This window comes from Eretmochelys imbricata, chromosome 6, assembly GCF_965152235.1.
Source record: "Eretmochelys imbricata isolate rEreImb1 chromosome 6, rEreImb1.hap1, whole genome shotgun sequence".
NCBI lineage: Eukaryota > Metazoa > Chordata > Testudines > Cheloniidae > Eretmochelys > Eretmochelys imbricata.
In genome coordinates this window covers 70301444-70322558 of record NC_135577.1, presented here as the reverse complement: position 1 = coordinate 70322558, position 21115 = coordinate 70301444, and the positions used below count along the sequence as shown (strand labels likewise).

At 43.8% G+C, this 21115-nt stretch overlaps 1 protein-coding gene across 1 annotated transcript in view; it reads right to left on the bottom strand.

Annotated features, from left to right (window-relative positions):
- The window catches only part of SPTBN5 (spectrin beta, non-erythrocytic 5), a 143786-nt gene that overhangs the window by 109721 nt on the left and 12950 nt on the right, over positions 1–21115 (bottom strand). Inside the window, exons 6-16 of the mRNA XM_077819983.1 lie at positions 19711–20342; positions 18548–18686; positions 17246–17478; positions 16507–16660; positions 15298–15498; positions 14099–14266; positions 11990–12196; positions 6148–6360; positions 3753–3905; positions 3134–3264; positions 1214–1465 (exon numbers count right to left, since the gene is read on the bottom strand). Of these exons, the coding sequence (XP_077676109.1) occupies positions 1214–1465; positions 3134–3264; positions 3753–3905; positions 6148–6360; positions 11990–12196; positions 14099–14266; positions 15298–15498; positions 16507–16660; positions 17246–17478; positions 18548–18686; positions 19711–20342 (2483 nt within the window). The remainder of the gene's footprint in view (positions 1–1213; positions 1466–3133; positions 3265–3752; positions 3906–6147; positions 6361–11989; positions 12197–14098; positions 14267–15297; positions 15499–16506; positions 16661–17245; positions 17479–18547; positions 18687–19710; positions 20343–21115) is intronic.

Sequence of the window (21115 nt, the reverse complement as noted above, 5' to 3'; positions counted from 1 at the left end):
GACAAAGTGATCATAGAGTCCTCCAGGAAATGCATCCTGTCAAAAGACTTTACAGGCACCAGTGGGGCATTCTATCACTGAGGATCAAAATGTTTTGTGTTATTTTTTTTTTTAAATTCTCTGGCTTCAGTTAGGAGTGCCAAAAGCTAGCATATCACATGAAGAAATTCATTACCTTTACTTCAAAGATATAACCTTATAATGACAATAAACTGCCTTTTTATAGTCTGACTCAGTATTGGTACCCTTTCCCCAGCCACTGCTGGTTTCACTGATGTCTTACATCACCTCTGATCTGTATGTAACAAAGTTATTGTACGACTAATTTCCACAAGAGGATACAAATTACCTGGTCTTTCCTGGTCCCAGATTCCAGGAAAAGCACACTTACAACCCATGCTCCTTTTCACATAACATAAAACACATAGGGATGATCAGCCAATCAAATTTCACAGTTCACTGAAATGTTTCTAATTTATAGATCTGAACAGGGCATGCCTAACAGAGTGGAACAGGTGTGTTGCGACGGACATTGTAAACACACAAGGAGATTTTTTTTAATTAGAAGTGTTAAACCAAAGTTTAAAATGTATACACAAATGCCCTATATTTCTAATTCTCTTTCATCCTCTTTTCCCCATCTCATGCCTCTCAAGGATACCCCATGTTGGGGGATTACACAGTACCTCATTAAGAATACACATATCTTGAAATAGTGTTTGTTAATCCTAGTTCATGGTCCTACAACCTGAACTGCAGTATGATCTGCAAATGAGGTGTCCTTAAATTCAAAGAGAGGTAATACTCATTGTCTCGAACAAACTCAGTGGGGACTGTGGTTTGCGTTGATAATTCATTATACACCACATTCCACTACATGTGCTGGGGATTTGAGTTGGAAGAATAGCTCAGTGATTCAATATCAATAAAGACTTATGCTACTCCATTCATAATGTAGGGATTCTTTCTTTGTAGACAACATTTGGAGCCAGTCACTCAGATATTCATCCAACTCTACCCAGGACAGAAGATCTCACTCAAAGAGGAAAAGGAGCTGTGATTGCAGCCAGACAGGGAGAGCACTAGCACGAGAGGCTGACCTAAGGCAAGTGTAAGTCAGCCTTTCACAACTATATATACTCTATACACTTTGCTTCAAATATGAAACTAGATCACTAGGCAAAAATACAGAAACAAATGGCTGATTCCTTACGATTGGGCCACACTCTTCAGGTATTCAATTTTCCTCTCCAGCACCATGACCTCCTTGTCAAAAGCAAACAGCTTGCGCCGGTTTGCCTCCAGTACGGCAGGTGTGTTTCCAGGTTCCAAATCCCTGAGATGGACCAGCTTGTCTTGTAGTAGCCCTCTAGTGCTCTGGCAGTCCTGGAGGAATGTCCTCACATCAGCCACCCCAATCAGCTCTGAACCCTTTTCCTCCTTCAGAGTTTCCAGGCGCCCCCATCTAGGAGTGAAAAAACAACTGCAACAGCTGTATCTAGACACTAAAATCACAGTGTCTTTGCCTATGGGGGGAAAATAAACGTCCAGCAGATTTGTTGCATGCACCTTTAAAAATCACCTATGGAAAAATTCATCTTTGTGCGGGGGAGGGGTGGAGGAGACAAACTCTATGCTCTCTTTATATACCACAGCAATCTTCAAAATAAGATTGTATTGGCACTTAAAGGGGGTATAGGACTAGTGCTCAGCCTCTACACATGATGAATTTCCCCTCTAAGGTGATATTCCTCTCCTGCACCCAGTGCAAGTTGCTGTCACACTGTTGACTAAGCAAATCAAGAAAAATAATCAAAATAAGGATCCAATTGTGCCTTGACATTTCTGACCAAGGTTGGGACTGCCAAGAGTCCATATAAAAATAGATATGAAACACGTTACAAAAGCAAAGAGTTTCTTATAGTTACAATTTTCAAACCTGAATGCCTTAGGAGGACATCCTAACCCCTGCCTCTGGGTGCTCAAATTCACACTTAGCCGTGCAGCACAGGCTGAACCAACAGAAGAGCCCATTGTGACATTTGACTATCCCACGATGTGCTTGCTTTTACTTTAAATATAATGAAAACAGACTTATTCCAAAGTATATTTTACCTGCCGTCATCCATTCATTTAGGACCTGTCAGTCTGATTCTTGTATCACAGTACAAGGGGTGCAAGGAGACTTCCACCCCTTCTCCTTCCTGTGCAAGGGTCAGGCATCTCCCCTGATGCCCAGATGGGAGTATGTACCATCTTTAGGGTGCTGCAGCAGAATTCAGACTTGCCCCCACTTTGCTCCCTGAAGCTCGGGTGGGGATAAGGACTTATGAGGAATCTTTTCCACTGGACCATGAACAAAAAGCCCTCAGATCTCAAAGCATCTGCTGTACCCCTTGACAAAATGAGTGTGTCCATGACCTGGCAATAGTTCTTGTGATTTATATTTTTTCCCCATATCTCCAGCCAGTAACTGTTGGGACAATAAGATCCAATTTTCAAACAGGGACACGTAAACAGAATGGCCCCATTCTCTATGTAGAAACTCAAATCAGCATTTAGGTGCATACAATAGGCATATATGTGGCCAAGTGATGATTAAGGTGTCCAGTGTGCAAGATGGTCTCACATGGAAAAGGGAGCTCCTTGCCTGCCTGTAAAAACTATTTGTTCTTTTCAATGACTGATTGCCAAGGGCAGAGGATAGACTTTCCATTACAACTGTCATAATACTATAAACCCCACAGTCAGTCCATGTAGACCACCCCCTGCTTCTCCTCTTATCATTATCCTAATTTTATTAGAACATCTCCAGCAGGTGTGCATTAAGCTGTGATGCAAAGAATTCTAGTGATTTTGATTCTATCTCTTCTTGGCAAATGGTTCTATTTAAAGCTGGTTAAGTTATAGATAAGAGAGATTCTACATCTCCAGTTTGGTAAAAGCTTCCCCGGTGAAGTAAATGCAAACTGCAGTGACAAACATCAACTTTCCATAGACAACCCTCTATCTTCACATCTCAGGTCAGTTGTGTGTGCCAAAACATCTCAGACTGGTATTTTCTCCAGGATAGTTTATGCAGGGCATGAAAAGTCCTTGATGGGGTGATTCCCCATTCTATCAGGAGCATTACCTCCTACTGATCTCTTTAAGGTGGGCTTGGATTTCATTCTGTTTGCTGGGACTGCTCTTTGCAAACTTATCTGCTAGGCATTTGATCTCTCCCAGCTGGATTTTCCCCACAGCCATTTCCACTAGAAAGCTCTAAAACAGAAAAAAAATACAGGGATAATGTATGGAGTGAAGAACTCAAAACTCAGCATCTCTATGCAGAAAGTGCTCCACAAGCTGTTGTATTCACTCATCTTCTATTTGTGTATCTACTATGCTTTGACATCCAATTCATTTCTTTTCTCTCTGTTCATTCAGCGATCTCTTGACAGAATATACTCCCCTATATGGTTTCCCCTCTGAGCCCATAGATACATAATAAACTTATTCTGGTATAATATACATCCCATCCCATGGGACATGTGGACAACTTATTCTGGTATAAATCTGCAGTTATATATTCACACCTTAGCTTAACTGAAAAAGCTTTCCTGTATAGACAAAACCTTATGGATTAAAATTCAGTTAACAAAAAAAAGGTTGAAAGCAACTTCTCTGGAGTCCTCCTTTCCTCACATACATCCATTCCCCCATGGTCAGTTTGTTTTACAAGTTATCTACACCAAGCAGAGATGAGGTACCTCATATTTCTGCTGTGTGACCTCCACATTGTCTGCTTCAGGCTGAAGGGTCTGGAAAATTTTCTCCTTATCTTCCATCCAAGACTGAAACTCTTCACAGGAGCTGTAGAAGCGGCACAATCGGATCATCTCCTCCAGACCTTTCTTCCTGTGCTGTAAAACAGATGGAGAACTGAATACTGTGATACACAGGCCTTTTGCAGAAAGAGATCCCCATGGCTAAAGAACTACAGCATACAGATTAACCTGGCAGGTTGGTGGTAGTTCTCCCTGCTAACACACAGTGAATACAAATTGGCATCTTGAGCCTGGAATACTTGTTCCTGGGGCAACAGGAATTGGGAGTATCAGAGAACTGATGCTCACAACACCTGATAAGCAGAAAGTTTAGTAGTGGTGTGTGCTGGTTGACTGAAGATACAAGTCAACACTACAAAGGGAGCATTACCTCTTTAATCCTAGACATATGCACAAGCACTGGTTGCAGGAAAAATAGGAATCGGAGAGTTCACACAGCAGCTTTTTGGGCGGGACCCCTTGGAGATTGAGGATACAGAGGAATAAAGGGAAAAACTAATGGTCTTTTGTGAACATCTGTGTTAAAGTTTCCAGTCTTTGCCACTACAGCCTCAAGGCTTAGGGTTAACCTCCCATGTTTGTTCGACCTAGGAGAGGGTCTCTTGCTGTAATAGGCAAACTCCAGTAAAGTCAAGGGGATGCAGAAGGAAGCTGCTCTCCAAAAAATATAAGAACTGGGAGGAAAATGTGATGATCACAGAAATTAATTTGTGATTCTCACATAATGATGTACAAGCCAGACTGGATAAAACCTGAACCAAATGCACTCAAAGCTTAAATGAAATTTCTGACTGTTTTGAATGTCATCCATGATTCATTTCTCTCCTACTGCTGACATGATGTTGGTCAAAATCAGAAAAGCACCACACAATTTAGCACAGCCAGCAGTCTTTTCAGGGGCTGCATAGTTCAGGATTGCAGCACATTGTCAGAGCTGAGCAAGGAAAGTTAAAACACCTGCCTACACTTTAGAATCATAGAATCATAGAATATCAGGGTTGGAAGGGACCTCAGGAGGTCATCTAGTCCAACCCCCTGCTCAAAAGCAGGACCAATCCCCAATTAAATCATCCCAGCCAGGGCTTTGTCAAGCCTGACCTTAAAAACTTCTAAGGAAGGAGATTCCACCACCTCCCTAGGCAACGCATTCCAGTTTTTCACCACCCTCCTAGTGAAAAAGTTTTTCCTAATATCCAACCTAAACCTCCCCCACTGCAACTTGAGACCATTACTCCTTGTCCTGTCCTCTTCTACCACTGAGAATAGTCTAGAACCATCCTCTCTGGAACCACCTCTCAGGTAGTTGAAAGCAGCTATCAAATCCCCCCTCATTCTTCTCTTCTGCAGACTAAACAATCCCAGTTCCCTCAGCCTCTCCTCACAACTCATGTGTTCCAGACCCCTAATCATTTTTGTTGCCCTTCACTGGACTCTTTCCAATTTATCCACATCCTTCTTGTAGCGTGGGGCCCAAAACTGGACACAGTACTCCAGATGAGGCCTCACCAATGTCGAATAGAGGGGGAACGATCACGTCCCTCGATCTGCTCGCTATGCCCCTACTTATACATCCCAAAATGCCATTGGCCTTCTTGGCAACAAGGGCACACTGCTGACTCATATCCAGCTTCTCGTCCACTGTCACCCCTAGGTCCTTTTCCGCAGAACTGCTGCCGAGCCATTCGGGCCCTAGTCTGTAGCTGTGCATTGGGTTCTTCCGTCCTAAGTGCAGGACCCTGCACTTATCCTTATTGAACCTCATCAGATTTCTTTTGGCCCAATCCTCCAATTTGTCTAGGTCCCTCTGTATCCTATCCCTGCCCTCCAGCGTATCTACCACTCCTCCCAGTTTAGTATCATCCGCAAATTTGCTGAGAGTGCAATCCACACCATCCTCCAGATCATTTATGAAGATATTGAACAAAACCGGCCCCAGGACCGACCCCTGGGGCACTCCACTTGACTCCGGCTGCCAACTAGACATGGAGCCATTGATCACTACCCGTTGAGCCCGACAATCTAGCCAACTTTCTACCCACCTTATAGTGCATTCATCCAGCCCATACTTCTTTAACTTGCTGACAAGAATACTGTGGGAGACCGTGTCAAAAGCTTTGCTAAAGTCAAGAAACAATACATCCACTGCTTTCCCTTCATCCACAGAGCCAGTAATCTCATCATAGAAGGCGATTAGATTAGTCAGGCATGACCTTCCCTTGGTGAATCCATGCTGACATGGCTTTGCATGACACTAGATCCCACGATTAATCTCCAAGACAGGCTACACAAGCACAAAGTATTGAAAGAGGTACAATACCTCAGCCATGGTCTGAAGATTCTCATAAAGCAAGTTTATTTCATTCTGGGTCCTCCAGATGTTCTCTGGAATAAAGTGAGGATCTGAATCAGGTGGTTTAGAAAATCCAGTTTCCGGGGTTCCCCCGCGCACAGAGCGGCTTGATGGTAGTATAGTGAACCTTTGGTTTAGGCTACTCTGGACCTGAGCCTTCACCACCGGCACTGATATCACCTGTTAAAGCAAAATACAACAAAATCAGTCTGTGACACTGGATAATTGGAGCCCCTGACCTTAAGGATAAATTAAAGGACTAAATTTTCAAAATGATCTGTCTGACTCAAAGTGTTAGATATTGCAATTTGCAAATGCACCTGTGTGATGCATTGAACGCTATGATACAATTGTGATCTATCACTTTAAATTTTCAGGGATTTTCCTGGTCCTGTTTGTAGGCAGGGGGCTGTATAGGGAAGTGTGGGTTCAGAATCAGTCTGCAGAGAGCCAGCCTAGAGTAAGCAGGGGTGAGTTGTGCCTCTCTGTTGAAGTGAGCACCCAGCTTTGTCATCACACTCTGTTTTGGGGTTCTTGTGTGTTATCTATCATTCTGAATTCTAAGAAACGAAGCAATGTTACATGGCAACCTACCAGCAAGAGTATTTTATGTTTTTATCTCACATCTCTATGCATATACCACGAACATAACTGCAGGGGACCAGGGCGTGGGCGATCTAGCCTAGCAGTCACAGCTGCGCTTGTGTCCACAAGTCAAGGATGGCCATGAGGCAGTAGCTGGCAAGCAGGGATCAGAGTAATTTATAGTGCCGGGATCAATAGGCAAGAGTCAGGGTCAGAATCAGGCTGGGGTCAGTGGCTGGAGATCAGAAAGCGAGGTGAGGTTTGGAGTCACAGCAAGGCAGAAGTCTGCTGGGTTGCCCAGACAACTTTATGGGGCACCCTCCAGGATTAAATAGTGAGCATGGGCCAATCAAAAGGATGCAGAGTACTGCCACACTGGATCCTTTGGGTGGTATTTCCTGCGGCCCCTAATCTCCATAATGCTCTTTGGATGGGGTTCTACATGGGCTCCTGGTGGCAATGTGGGAATGTCAGCTGTCTCAGGGTCCACAGACCCAGGTTCTTGTCCCATGGATCTTTACATTGCCTCTCCCCCACTTTTGGAGGGCACCCTTCCTTCATGTTGGCACTTGGATGGTCTTGATGAAATCTTCTTACCAGGTCAGGGGCATGGACATGGGGAGCAGGTTCCCAGGAGCACAATTCAGGACCCAGGCAATGAGGTAGTACAGTCTCCCGCTCTGCAATTTACAGCTGAGGACAGGGCAGACTATATATTCCTTGTGCCCTTGGACCTGGACCTGTGTGGGGAGTTGCTGGGAACATGATTCTGTGTGGAATGCTTCAGGAGGGAAACATGGAAAATGGGATATGTCTTAAGGGAGTGAGAGAGCTGCAATTTGAATACTGACAAAACCCAGAATGGTCCAAGCTACTGGTGGTTTAGCTTGTGGGATAACCTGTTCATACAGAGGTGTTTAGCTGCAAGCCAGACCTTCTGGCACACTGTGAGAGCTGGGCTTTCCTGGTACTGAGTCTGCCTACTCGTTGTAGTGCTTTTTTGCATCATGGAGGTGGTCCTTAAGGTCTTCCAGAATATGATGAATTCACAGAATCCAGTTGGAAGCTGCTGGGTTCTGGGAGGTTGCTAACAAGACAAGGTGGAAGCAAGTAAGAAACCGGTAATTTGCAAAAAAAGAGACTCTACCCCATGGAGGCATGGTCAGTGTTGTTGTATGACAACTTGTCATAAGGCAGGAGGAGGAACCACGTATCTTGATGGTAGTTAACAAAGCACCTTACGTATTGCTGTAGTACTTGGTTCACCCTCTCTGTCTGCCCATCTGTCTGGGGGCAGTAAGGGGAGGAAGTAAAAGTGCAAAGTCCAGTTTCACACAAAAAGCATGATATGAACTGTGAGCTTTGGTCTGAGGTGATATGGCCCGGAAGCCCATGAAAAAGGATAACATGCACCACTAGGAGTTGAGCGGTTGTTTCGGCAGAGGGCAGGCAGTCACAGGGGATGAAGTGGGCCATTTTGGTCAACAAGAGTCAAGACCACTGTGTGGCCATCAGAGTCAGGGAATTCTGCTATGAAATCCAGGGTGATCCAGGCCCAGGGTCTAGGTGGGATCTCCAAGGGTACTAAAGAGCCAAGGTGCTCAGAATGGGGTGTCTTGGTGCATGCACAAGGTCACAAGAGTCAACATAGCCCTGGGGCTACTGGAAGAAATGTGGAGCCATGTAGAAAGTCTTAAGGTGGCCAAAATGGCCCACCATTGATTGTCATGGCAGAGGTGATACACTTCTAACCAGGGGCACCCTGGTGGAATGGATATGCACCCATTGAGATATGTGATCCCATCCTGTGTGGAACACTGCATTTTGGTTCTAGCTCTTATTTGCTCAGGTTGTTCCATCACCTTCTGGGCTAACAGATCACCTTGAGAAGTGGATCAGATTAGATGAATCAGATTTTGGTGTATGGTGGCACTAAGGAAGTTGTGAGGTTTAAGGACAGAGGGTGGTTTTTGGTTAGGCTCTTTACCTTTGTGGTATTATTCCACCTTTCAGGATAAGGCATTGACTTTCCCATTCCTGATTCCCAGGTGATGTTGAGATTGAACCAAGGGAAGAAGAATACCTACCTGAGATGTCTTTGGTTCAAGGCACAAGCTTACGCAGATATTCAAGGTTCTTATGGTCCGAAGAGACTAGAACTGGTTGTCAGGCTCTTTCAAGGTTATGGCACCACTCTTTGAAGGCTGATTTAATTGTGACCAGTTCTCTATCTAATATGTCATCATTTTGTTCAGTGGGGTCAAAAGGTACACTTTCCATTTTCACATACAGGCTGTGCTTCTGTAGTCTTTTCAGGATGGAATGAACATGGTAACAATACCGCTCAGGGTCTTCTGAAAACAGACACATGTCATCGAGATAGATGACTACATACTGGTCCAGGATGTCTTTAAACACATTGTTCACAAAGTGTTGAAAGGTCGCGGGAGCTTTAGTCAGACTGAATGGCATTATTAAATATTCAAAGTGCCCAGAGTGGGTTCAAAATGCGCACTAGTTTTTAAGTTCCCACCACTCCACCGAGGTCCAGTTGGGTGAAAATTCCGGTAGATCACACACTATAGAAACGCCGAAGTTAGGAGCGGGGGATACCAGTTTTGGACCGTCACTTGGTTTAGGGCATGTTAGTGACACAGAGGTGTAGCGTTCCATCCTTTTGCTTATTGAAAAGGACCAGAGGCCCCACTGGGGACGTGAAGTGTTGGATTGAGCCTTTAGGCTTTTACTTGATGTGCACATGAAGGGCTGCAGGTCTATGGGGCAGTTGTAGTGCCAATGTGGACATAGCATGTCCACATTTTTCTTTTCAAAGACGTCCACAGAATCCTAATACTCATCAGTGAGACGGGAACTCAGGCTTAGGAATGGTTCCTTCTGGTCACCATCATCTGTGGTTCTCCCACAGGTGCCATCACTTCTGGTCATCTGCAGGAGCCTGGGACCAGAGGTTTGGGGCTCACCCTTCAGCAGTGTTCAGAGGGAAACTGATCCTTTTCTTTCACCAGAGCATAGAAGGGTTGGGCTGATCCAGCTGGGTGATGCTGAGAATCAGGGGAAGTGTGGAGAACGAATCACATTGAATTTAGTACATCCTGATATCCGTGGAGTACAGCCTCTAGGGGTCCTGTTTCCTGTGTCAAATCTATCATCTCTATGAGAACTGACCTAGGCGTTAAACAGAGGGGCATTTATAGGGTTTGAGTGTCTTCAGCATCTATTGAATTATCGGAGCTCCTGAATCAATCAGGGCCACTGAGGGGGAACTAGTTTGGCTCCATTCCATGGTACATAACAGTATCTGTACTTGGAAATGTGGGCAGGCACTGCATGTCCAAGATTGGGTTTCCCTCAAGGGCTTGGGGGTAGTTCCAGAGCATAGTGCCCTGGTGATGCCCAGGCTGACCCCTCCATACAGCCTGGGTTCACTCATTTCTTGATTCCTTGCTGGTTGAGGTCCGCAATGGGCAAGAAGTAAGAGCACATGCCGGTGCTCTGCAATAAAAGCATAAGTTATTGTGCTGTCACTGTTCCTTTTCTTCCAGGGTCAAGCTTTGCAGACCAGACCAACCTGCACTGGTTTGTGGGTAGGTGCTGGAGCGTTCAGCCTGGTGTCTGGGTGAGGCGGCACCATGGTTCACCTCCTCTTTTCCTTTTGCTTATTCCTTTACCTCCTCACTAAGTCCACACCGTAACAGGTGTAGTTGGGCCGCCACATTCCACTCAACATCAGTCGCAAGTCACCAGAACTGGGCAGCATTATGTGGCAGCTGGCCCTTGCCCTTGCTGGTGGTTTTGTAGTGCAGCTTCCATTCAATGAGTGCAATGAAAATAATTAAAAATGGCAGAAAACACCCACAGGCAGGCATTTCAGTCAGTTAACACCAAGCTGTCCTGTTCTAGCAGAGCGGGGGGGCCCAGTCCAAGCCCTAACAACCTGTCAATGTATTTTCAATAGCTAGACACTTGCAGATGCAAAGACTACTGAGCACCTAAGAGAGAGAACAAAGCAGGCAGACCCAAGGCGCAAACCACCTACTTAAGAGTACAAGTGAATTTCAAAAGTGTCAGGACACAAATTACATTCCTAAACTTAATCAAGGGATTTGCATATTTAGGGCTACAATTCCCAAGAATGCTTGTCAATAATGTAATAATTAATTTAGGGGCCAGATAACTATATTGATTAAAAACAAATGTTTTCAGAACTTGAATGGGAGCACCAAGTACAGCCAAGCATTAGAGGTTCACTTTTATGGTCCTTAAATTATTGAACCAGCAAACAATCAACTGTTAAAAAAAATCAGCGCGTCTGTATTTCCTTCACTGATCAACATCTGTGGGCTCCTGAACTTACATGCTCCCTCTAAAAACCAGTAATGCAGGAACAAAAAGGGAGGGTCACAAAATGGTGTTCCCAGCTCTTACTACTAATTGCAGTTGCAATAGTTGCTTATCTTGCATATCTCATTGTTATAGAGAGAGCGTTCAGAGATAAAGAAATCTGAAAGGTAACAATCAGGATTACGGCCAAAATATTGAATGGGGATTCAGACCACAGCTGAAGATCAAATGAGTTTAACAAGACAAATCAAGAAGCAGAGGAATCAAACATAAAAACTGAATTTACCCAGGATGATTACACAAGCCTCAGGTGAGAGGATTAAAGTAAGTGAAGTATTGGAGTCTGGCGAAAAGCAGGGAGGGAGGCAGTGGGTGGTGTATAATGGCCATTTGGAAGGAGAATTGGATTTAGTAGGAAGTAAATAATAAGGTGGGGAGGAGTAGAATATTTGTGAGAGCTAGGAGAGAGGTGTGATGTGGATGAGCCAGTCTTGATGCTAAATGACCAAAAACTGTATTTCTAGGATTCCATCAGCGACAGCCAGGGGACTGGGCCCTGACTCATGTATAATTAAGAGAGCTAATTGAATCTAGGCTCTTCTGTTCAGCAGGGAATTCCAACATTTCAAAAAACTTTGTTTTCATTTCAATTAGGAATGAAAAGTCATTTTGACCTGGAAAATCAGAACATTCCATTCCAAAAAGACTGAAACATCTTGACCTTATCTACATGCTTTTTTCAGTGAAGTTTTGTCAAAACTGACACATTTTCACAAAATGTTTCAATTTCACTAAATTTCCAACCAGCTCTAATAAATAAAAACAAAGGGAAGTAGAGGGACACAACCTCATATCCACATACCGCAGATGGAGCCTGCTTTGCTACAGTACCAGCTTGTTCTTCCAGGCGCCTCATCTCCAAGCAGTAGACTGTGATCTCCTTCTCCAGTCGCAAGTGGTGGTGTAGCAAGGCTTCTGCGCTGGACTCATCCTTCCCATAATCCTTACTGGCCAGGAGGGGCTGCCGCTCCCGTAGCCATGAGTCTGCTTCATCAATGTCAACAAAGTACTGAAGGGAACACAGGTGGGGAGAATGTTTGATTAAACAGCCCTAAGAGATACACATCCAACAGTCCATCCTCTGGCAAATGGTCAACAGGGCAGTAATTGCATCAGACAACTGAAGCTAATCATAACACATACGCAGGTCATATAAGCAGGACCATTACACATCAGGTGGCTCTTTCTTTAGAAACCCCAATTATATTTCAGCAGCAAGCTTAGCACCAATATGGTTCACAGGATCACAATTAAATAAATTAGTCCCAAATATTTCCTCCATTAATCTTATTAGCCAGTTTCCAAGTCAATCACTCAGTAGTTAGACTTTGTTACTAGACAGTAGTCAGACTTTGTCATTTAACAGAATCAATAATACATAGCATACTTCCAGACTGTAGGGATGGCCTACAATTTCAACAACAGATGTTTTTCCGCAAAAGTTAATGATAGATCATGAGGATACAGAGTAAGTTTCTCTAACAGAAAGCAGCCTTCACAAATTGCAATTCATGGGAAAAGTTTGGGTGCAATCTTATATGGCTGTAATTGTAAAAAGACATTAAATTATAAAAATAATTTAAACTACCCCCTTCCCGCCCCTCCCCCCCCAAAAGCTGGGGGAGGGACAAAGCTATAATAGTTTTAAAACTGCTAGAAACAGGAAATAATTCAGTGTTTGTCAAACCAAAGAGAACAAAATCTGTTAAGGAAGGAAATGTTCAGGCTTCTGTGTGAATATGAGAGGGAATGAAAAGGATAGGGAAAACATTATTATTGGGTAATCTGAGATACTATGGTGTAATTGGTAAATTATGGTTTTATAGTGGCTTTTTGAATGTGTGCATTTGTGTATTTAAATCAGAGATGGAACCAAACCAAAGTTCCAGTTCTAATTGTAGTAGGAAGAGGGCCTGAGACATAAGCCCTTGTATAAGAGGCCTGGTATGAGGCCTGAGCTAAAGTAGTGGTTAAAGCTTTGCTGATATAAAGCAAAGCCAGGTTGTGAGCAAAAGACAGGCCTGCTCACAGAATTTGGCAAGAACAGGGCTGATATTGCAGAAACAGACATTCCTAAGAAATGCTAGGTACAGAGCCCTTACACAAACACATTTCAGAAGGGTGGTACCAGAACACCTCGAGACCAACACATTCCCCAAAGATAACAGGCACACGCTGACCGATCCCAAAGATAAGGTCCGGATGACAGCATGATGAATAGAGATGTTTTGATTGTCACTTGCTGGAGGATTCTCTGCTCCTTGAAGTCTTTAAACTACAATTTGAGGACTTCAATAGCACAGATGTAGGTGAGAGGTTTATTGCAGGAGTGGTGGGTGAAATTCTGGGGCCTGCGTTGTGCAGGAGGTCAGACTAGATGATCATAATGGTCCCTTCTGACCTAAATATCTATGAATCTATGAATGGGTGTCACCTAGATACGTCAGAGGGTGGCACCTAGGCACATCAGAGGGGCTATACGTAACTTGTTTGTATCAGTGTATAAAGAGGTATCTCAGAGGGAGTGTCTTTGGCTGGCCTAGGGAATAATGGAAAGTCACGCCATTAACTGATCTAGTCCATCGCAATAGGCATACAATGTGTTTGTGTACCTGTAACCAATGAGCCAGGACATTAGGACCGTGCTTCGTTGACAATAAACCTGCCCAAGTGCCTTTGCTACGAACCGAGGTTGTGGTTATTGGGCAGTTCGATCGAGGTCTGCTGTGCCAACTATCTGTGCAGAGCTGGGACAGTACACAGAGAACACACACACGCAGCCAAACATCTAACAACACTAATCACTCCTCATACTTTGGGGAAACTTCAGTCAGGATCCAAGCTTTGTGGCCTGATATTTCTTTTTTATGGGACAGATTTTCAAAGGCACAAATGGCAGCTATACCTATACCTCCCATTGGAGTTTAGTACCTAACTGCCACTGTGCCTTTGAAAAATCCCCCCATTCTTCGTTCAGTTGAGGCTCCTCAGGAGAGACTTTCATCCATTGCATGATGTTCACAACGTATTTCTCATATATTGTGTATCCAGCACATCCTGGCTCAGCAGCAGTCTTGCACTGAATGTACAACAATTCAGCGAAGTTAGCAATGTAACTATCTCAGATGGCATTATGCCAGGTAGAGCAGAGTGGCTACAGCAGTGCTGAATCAGAAACATAAATACAGCAGGCAATATTCTAATGCACCATTAAATCTGTTTCTCAGAGATTTTTGGAAAACAGAAGAATTCTCACTCTATCAACACAGGTCAATTGATGGGAGCAGACCCAAAGCCAGTCAGAAAGAAAGCTTCCTGGAAGCCACTCAAAAGACAAAAGGACCCTCCTACTTAACCATTATCAGCAGCCTGGATGGCCTGGTGGCTTGGCTCTTTGTCGGGGCATTTCACGGATAGAATGGGGGAGTCTATGAGTTCTGAACTGGGACTGATCCCAGTTTTTTCTACAGAAAAAGAGTGTCAGACAGTCACCCTGGTCTCACCCACAAGGAAGCTGATTCACACGCCAGATTTTTTTAAAGTTATTTAACTCTAGTATTTCTAACTGAGAATGAATGTCAATATATGTGTTTTCGACTAGCTAGGTACCACTGCCCTCTATTGGCTGGCTTGCAGAAGAGATGAATCTGACCTCAAATGCTGGGAGCCTGAATTTTCAGAGTTGAAGGTCAAAATTTCCCTCCCAGTGCTTCATACATGCAGAATAGCTGACAGCCAGAAAGTCTGCATGTATCAGTTATTATGCTAAGGAACAAGGAAAGCAGAATCTGGAATATAGTGTTTGGGGCACATTTCACAGTAGCCAAATGAAAACAGAAATCAGCAGTTATGACACACAGCTGGTGTCTGCCTACAGAAGACCAGAAGGACTTGTGAGCTACACAAAGTGAGAGACACAGCACTCTGATTAAAAAAAAATTGATTAATATCCTGTGAGTTGAAAGATATTTTGTTTCACCCCAGCAAAGCTTATTGCTTCCAGACTCTTCTTGTGTTCGTTACATAAATCCCAATCTGGTGACACAAGCAGAAATAGAATGAGTTCTTGTTCTTTCTGTTACAAAATGCAAAAACTGCAGCCTTGTTTACCTGTTTGATTAAAGCAGCTGCCTGCAGGCGGATTTTACGATTGGCCACCTCATCTTGGAGCTGTTGCCACAGCTTCTTGAGGCTGTCTGTCTGCATCTGGATATCCCTCTGGTTTGAGTGGTTCCTTTGACTTAGCTCCCAGCCCTTCCTCACTACATTGGAACAAATTGCCATGTGGGAGTTGCACTCGACTTCTAGAGCCTGCCAAATAAAGTGACATGATAATGAGTAGTGGAGACTTACAGGCTCAAGGAACTGACCTGTCGCAGGAGAGCTGTGGCTTTTTCCCACTGCCAGACTCTTCTGTCAGATACTATAAAACTAACATGTGTAATGATTCTGTTTTCCCTCCATTCGGACACTGCCCCTTTCTCCATAGTTAACACTGTCCTTTGAGCCCTAATACCTCTTTTTCACTCACCCAACTATTGTACTAATGATAGTCATTGAGTTACTTCCCTTCCCCATTCCAGCAGCATACTATACAGGATGGTCTCTGGGGGAGCTGTCATCCATTGAGTAGGCAGCCTTATGTCTTCCACTCCCAACACACACTCATCCTCTCTCACACACGTCTCTAGAGATCTTATGGTTCATGGACATGCTCTCATGCCTTTACTGTTGACTTCCTAATTATAAAGAGCTGCACGTCAGAAATTGCTGTTTAAATTCTGTAACTGCCTTTTCAAGTCTTCAGATCTGTTTGCCACAGTGATTTCTCGTCATCAACGAGATGGAACTTCATGAAATGAAGCTTTTCTCCTCAACCTGTGTCCAGTTCACAGGGAGAGCTGGCAGCAAATTTCTGGGAGGTCCCAGCAATGTTATTCTAGGGTTTCCCACCCCTCCTTTACCACAGCTCAGTCATTTTCCCTTCATTTATGGCATGTCTACTCTACTTATTCTCCCCGTGTACCTCCTTTGGGAAGGGTGAGTGGATAAGAACCATCTTCTTCTCCCATCCACCAAAATGGCCTAATGGATAGCACACTGAGCTTCACTCTGCTTGTTCTGCACATCCACAATCCCATATTAAACATAGGACTGTCCCCCATTGTGAGGGATCCCTAAGATGCATGATTTCTCAGGTTCCAAAAGCCAGCCAGGAAGCTTAATTTGAGGCATAAATGCTCTGACAATTGGTTTAGATAAATTATGAAAGACTAGATTCAATATAGAGAACAGACACCAGTCAACAAAATAGTGTACCTTGTGCTTCTGAATGGAGGCAATAATCTGACTGAGATCTCGTCCTAATGTTGCTGTCCTCACTACTTGCCATTTCTCAGAGATCCATGACTCTTCTTCCTGACAGTCATGGAAAAACTCAAAAAGCTTCAACGCTTCCTGTAGCTGGGATTGTCTAACACAAGGCAACAAGCAATACAGCTCGGTCAGTGCTAGGATTTCAGGTACAACGTAGAAACAGAGAATAGATTAATTAAAGGGCTTCAGCACAGCAGAAAATTCAGAGATTGAATTCCCATGGTACCTCCGAGTCATGGCTGAGTTATGGGTGGACAACACGAGGAAGCCAAAAGGAAATTCCTCTCTCAACCCAGGAGATAGAGAATCAGCCATATCAGGTCCAGATCACATAGAAGCAACTAGGAATGAACTTTCACACTGAAGTTCCCTCTCAGTCTATGATAGCTGATGATCCTTATGGTCAGTGTGATGTACTGTCCCTTTAAATGTTTGAGCTCTCCCCCCAACCCCAATGCAACAATGTGTTAGTTTCAGTTTTGAAGCCTGAACAACAAAGCGAGCACAGGGAAAGCTATGGTTCTATCAGCTCCCTCTGTGATTATCTCCTTCTCTGCTGGGTCTGTTATAGCTTTATATGTGGAGAAATGAGAAATTCTAGATTCTGGCCCTCCCATTATCTCCATTTTAAAAGGATCCACCATTCTAATCAGAAAGAGCTAGACCATAAGGAGAGCCTTACCGGGATTTGCTGAGAGCTATGAGGTTTTGGTACAGCTGATGGAGCATCCGAGTTTTGGCGTGAAGCACATCTGACTTGATTGCTTTGCCCTTGGTGACCTCTGCTGTCCTCTGGGTGATGTATCTCACCCTATCATCATAGGAAGTGATCTGGAAGTCAACCAAATTGTGCTTCTGCAGCAAATCTACTACCTCCAAGAGCTGCTTCCCATAATCCTGAGGTGTCACTAGTGCCTAGAAACCAAAAGTGAGAAATTATCAGCGCTATGATCTCACCCTCTCCTATGGGTGAGCAGACAATGCCATCCAGGGATCTAAGAACTTGATCCAAAGGGAACTGAAATCAATGGAAGGACTCCCATTGGCTCTGACAGATGTTGGATTGGACCCAAATGAATAAATGGGTGTGTGGTTTGAACTCTTTGGAAGCACTAACTGGCTGATTGGAAGGAGATACATAACCAATCCCCTCCTTCAAATTCACAAGATATAACCCACAATCCCTAGCTTTTATCTGCTGCAGTGGATGTGGGGGAGGTAGTCATATTCTTTAACCAAGAGTCACTTCTCACTCCCAGAATCACTGCTTATGTCCAGCATTTACCGTGCCCACTGAGTACACCTCTCCTATATGACTCATTATAAGTGTGCTTGATTCAGTTTTTATCTGAAGAAATCTAGGAGGCTCCCCTTCCACAGTAGATTATAATTGTATTGTTTTCCTCTGTGGAACATGCTTGGTTTTGGAGGCAAGTGTCCAGCTAGTGGCAATAATGACCAGTACACAGTATTTTCTTTCCTGAAAAAAGGCTAGGGCTCAGAGATTCAGAACAGCTAGTCACCGTCTCCAATTTGCAATTCACAATTTTACATAAACTGCTGGATCCATAAACAAAACGGTTTTTATACTTCATGTTCAGCACAATCCATAATATTCTCTCTCTTGCACAGTACAGGGCAAGGCAAAAGTACATATTTAGAGTGGCTGCCATTACACCCTTCAGCAGTTACCAGTTACCACACAATGGGATCTAAAACTTCAGTTATCCCCTATACTAAGTGACTTCCGTTTTAATTGTGGTGATTGGTACTTCTGCAAATGAGGGCAGTTTTTATTTAGGTGCCTTTATATGGATTCAGCAGCCTACTTTTGAAAATTCTAGCCATATGCTCAATTCCCAGCACAATATAGACATTGCAATCCACAACTGTCACTGGAATACTGTGTCTGCTGCAATTACTTATATTTGTAGTGGTGCAAATTGTGTGCCCAGCCCACATGCTGATGGAGAGGGGTTGGTACCTGCAGTCCTTTGAGTTCCTCTGTAATGGTATCAATGTCCCTCAGAAGGCCCAGAATTTCCTGCATTGCTCCCAGAGAGCGTTTGTGTCTCTGGAGCTGCTCCAGTAGATCCTGCCACTGTTGGGAAATGTCCTCTTGCCTGTAAAGAAGGGAGGAGAAAGGACTGACTCATCCACAAGGATCTGATGCTTTGGACAGCATGGGAAAAGACCCTGTTGACACATGGGGCTTACAATTTTAGAAGAGTTAAATGAACACCTAGGGTTCCTAGAGTCATATACAGTATACGTGTCATCTAATGAAGCATACACTGGTCACATGGCTCAGCACACTATATCCTCTCAATTAATATGGTCCTTGGGAAGATATTTTGATTAATATGTAATCATTAATCTTGTTTAAGGAACTATTGTGCATGGATTCTCATCTCTGATGTCCCATGTCCTTTTTGCCTGAGACAGTAAATAGGTTTGAAAAAAGGGATGGCCCCTTAAATGACTCAGCTTAGATAAAAAATAATTCAAACTGTACCTCAAATCAAAACCAAAACTTCTGTGGAGTTTGGTTAAGCATTTTATTATTTTCACACATGCTTCTGGCTTTGGTTAAGTCTAGAATAGACAACTACTAAAATACCACAGGAAGGTTGTTCCTAGAGTATTTCCATGAAGTCCCAAACCAGGAATTACTGATCATCTTAGAAGTCCTGATCTCACAAGATTTATAGCCCAATCTGGGAACTAGAGAGGCACCTGAAGATTTGTGGCTATCTGAACCTCTCAAACCACGCACTAAAAGAGATATGTGATGGGTTGGCTGAAAATATTCCACTGAAACTTTCTTTTGATGGAAGATTGGGTTTTCAACAAAACAAACATTTCACATTAAGTGTCAGCTTTCCTCAAAATGTATTTTTATCAGCCAATTTTTGTTCCCCAGTTTTTGAGGTTCTTTTTTCAACAAAAAGTTAAAATTTTAATGAGAATGAAACACTTTTTCATTTACATTTTTTGTGGAGCATGTGTGTGTGTAGGGGGGAGAACTCTGACCACCTCTACTCTTGTGGAATAGAGCTGTTGAACTATTCCCTCCTCTTCCACATCCACTTAGTATCATAACTTGTTTAGTCTCCACGACTGCCCATTTCCACTAGCATGACTCACTTCTTCATGATCTGGATCTTGCGATGGTAGTTCTCTCGGGTTATAAGAGCCGCCATGTCAGCCAGTGCTCTGAAGCGCTGCTCCCTGGGCAGTACATCTGCCACAATAGCCTCAAGCTTCTTAGTGGCATCCTCCATCTTGTCCACACTCTCTGGCTGGAAGTCCTGCTTCTCGAGCACCTTCATCATGTCCTCCAAGTATGACTCACGCAGGGTTGCTTTCTTCAGGAACCTCTGGGCCAACTGTTCCACTCTCTCCAGCCTCTGCATCTCCTGCTGCAGTGCTTCTCCCCGGCTGTGCTCCGCTTTCTCCAAAATGACCCAGTGCTTTTCCACATCTTGCAGTGTCCTGCCTTCAGGGGGCAGATATGGCCATTGATTGTTGGCTCTTTGCTTGGTTCTGATGTGGAAAAAGTGGGCTTCAATCATGCCCCTTTCTTGGTATTTGGGGGGCTTCTCTACTGTACGGAAGGTCTTGAAGTTGGCCATGAGCATCCACATGTCCTGTATGGAATTGGGAAAGTGGCGATCGTCCAACTCTACTACTTTCTGTTTAATCCATTTCAAGAGCTCAGAGATCATCTGTTCATACTGAAACTTCAAGTCATCAATCTCCTTCAGGAAGAACAGAATCTGAAACACGAACATGGAAACACAAGGTATTTAAGCAGCATAATGAAGCAAAGGGGAAGAAAACTACGTGGCATGCTCATAAACTCAGTTTAATCAGGATGCAAATGAGCTGCTGGTGTATGACCATCAGTACCAGGAAAGCATTATTTAACACAGCAGGCTGCCATGTCCCTCAGGTTATTATATCAGCATGGAGACAGTTATCACATTTGAGACAAGGAGGATTCCTTACCAGTCTAGGTTCAGTAAGAGCAGAATGATCATCCCCAAAACATGTTAAGCAAAGGGATAAAAAAAAAGTGATTTCATGTGCCCATATTAATTTTAGTTTCTTTTAAAAAATAAGTGAATATTGAGGCTCATATAAGCTACAGACAGTCCTAGCTACTTGTGAGAGGTAGGCATTATTCAGGCAAGAACTATGTAAGCTTCCTCCTAGGACTGAAAAATAAGAATTCTGTTTTCAGAATTTGTTTTTGTTCTGCACTGGAACAAAACCAAGACCTTGCAAAACTTTTTTAGGAAAAAAAAAAAAAAAGCAGTGAGAGGGAGTGATAGAGATTTGTGCTCTAGAATAGCCCATAGGTCAGTGGTTAGGGGCCCTCACTTGGGATGTGGGAGACCCAGGTTCAACTCCTACTCTGCCTAATTTGGAGAAGGATCTTGAGCCTGGGTCTCTCCCAGTCTAGGTGAGTGCCTTGGCTATTCGGCGGGGTGGGGGGGAGGGTGTCTTGCTTTCCCCCCATGTGAAATTCCATGCAAGGCCTGAGAAA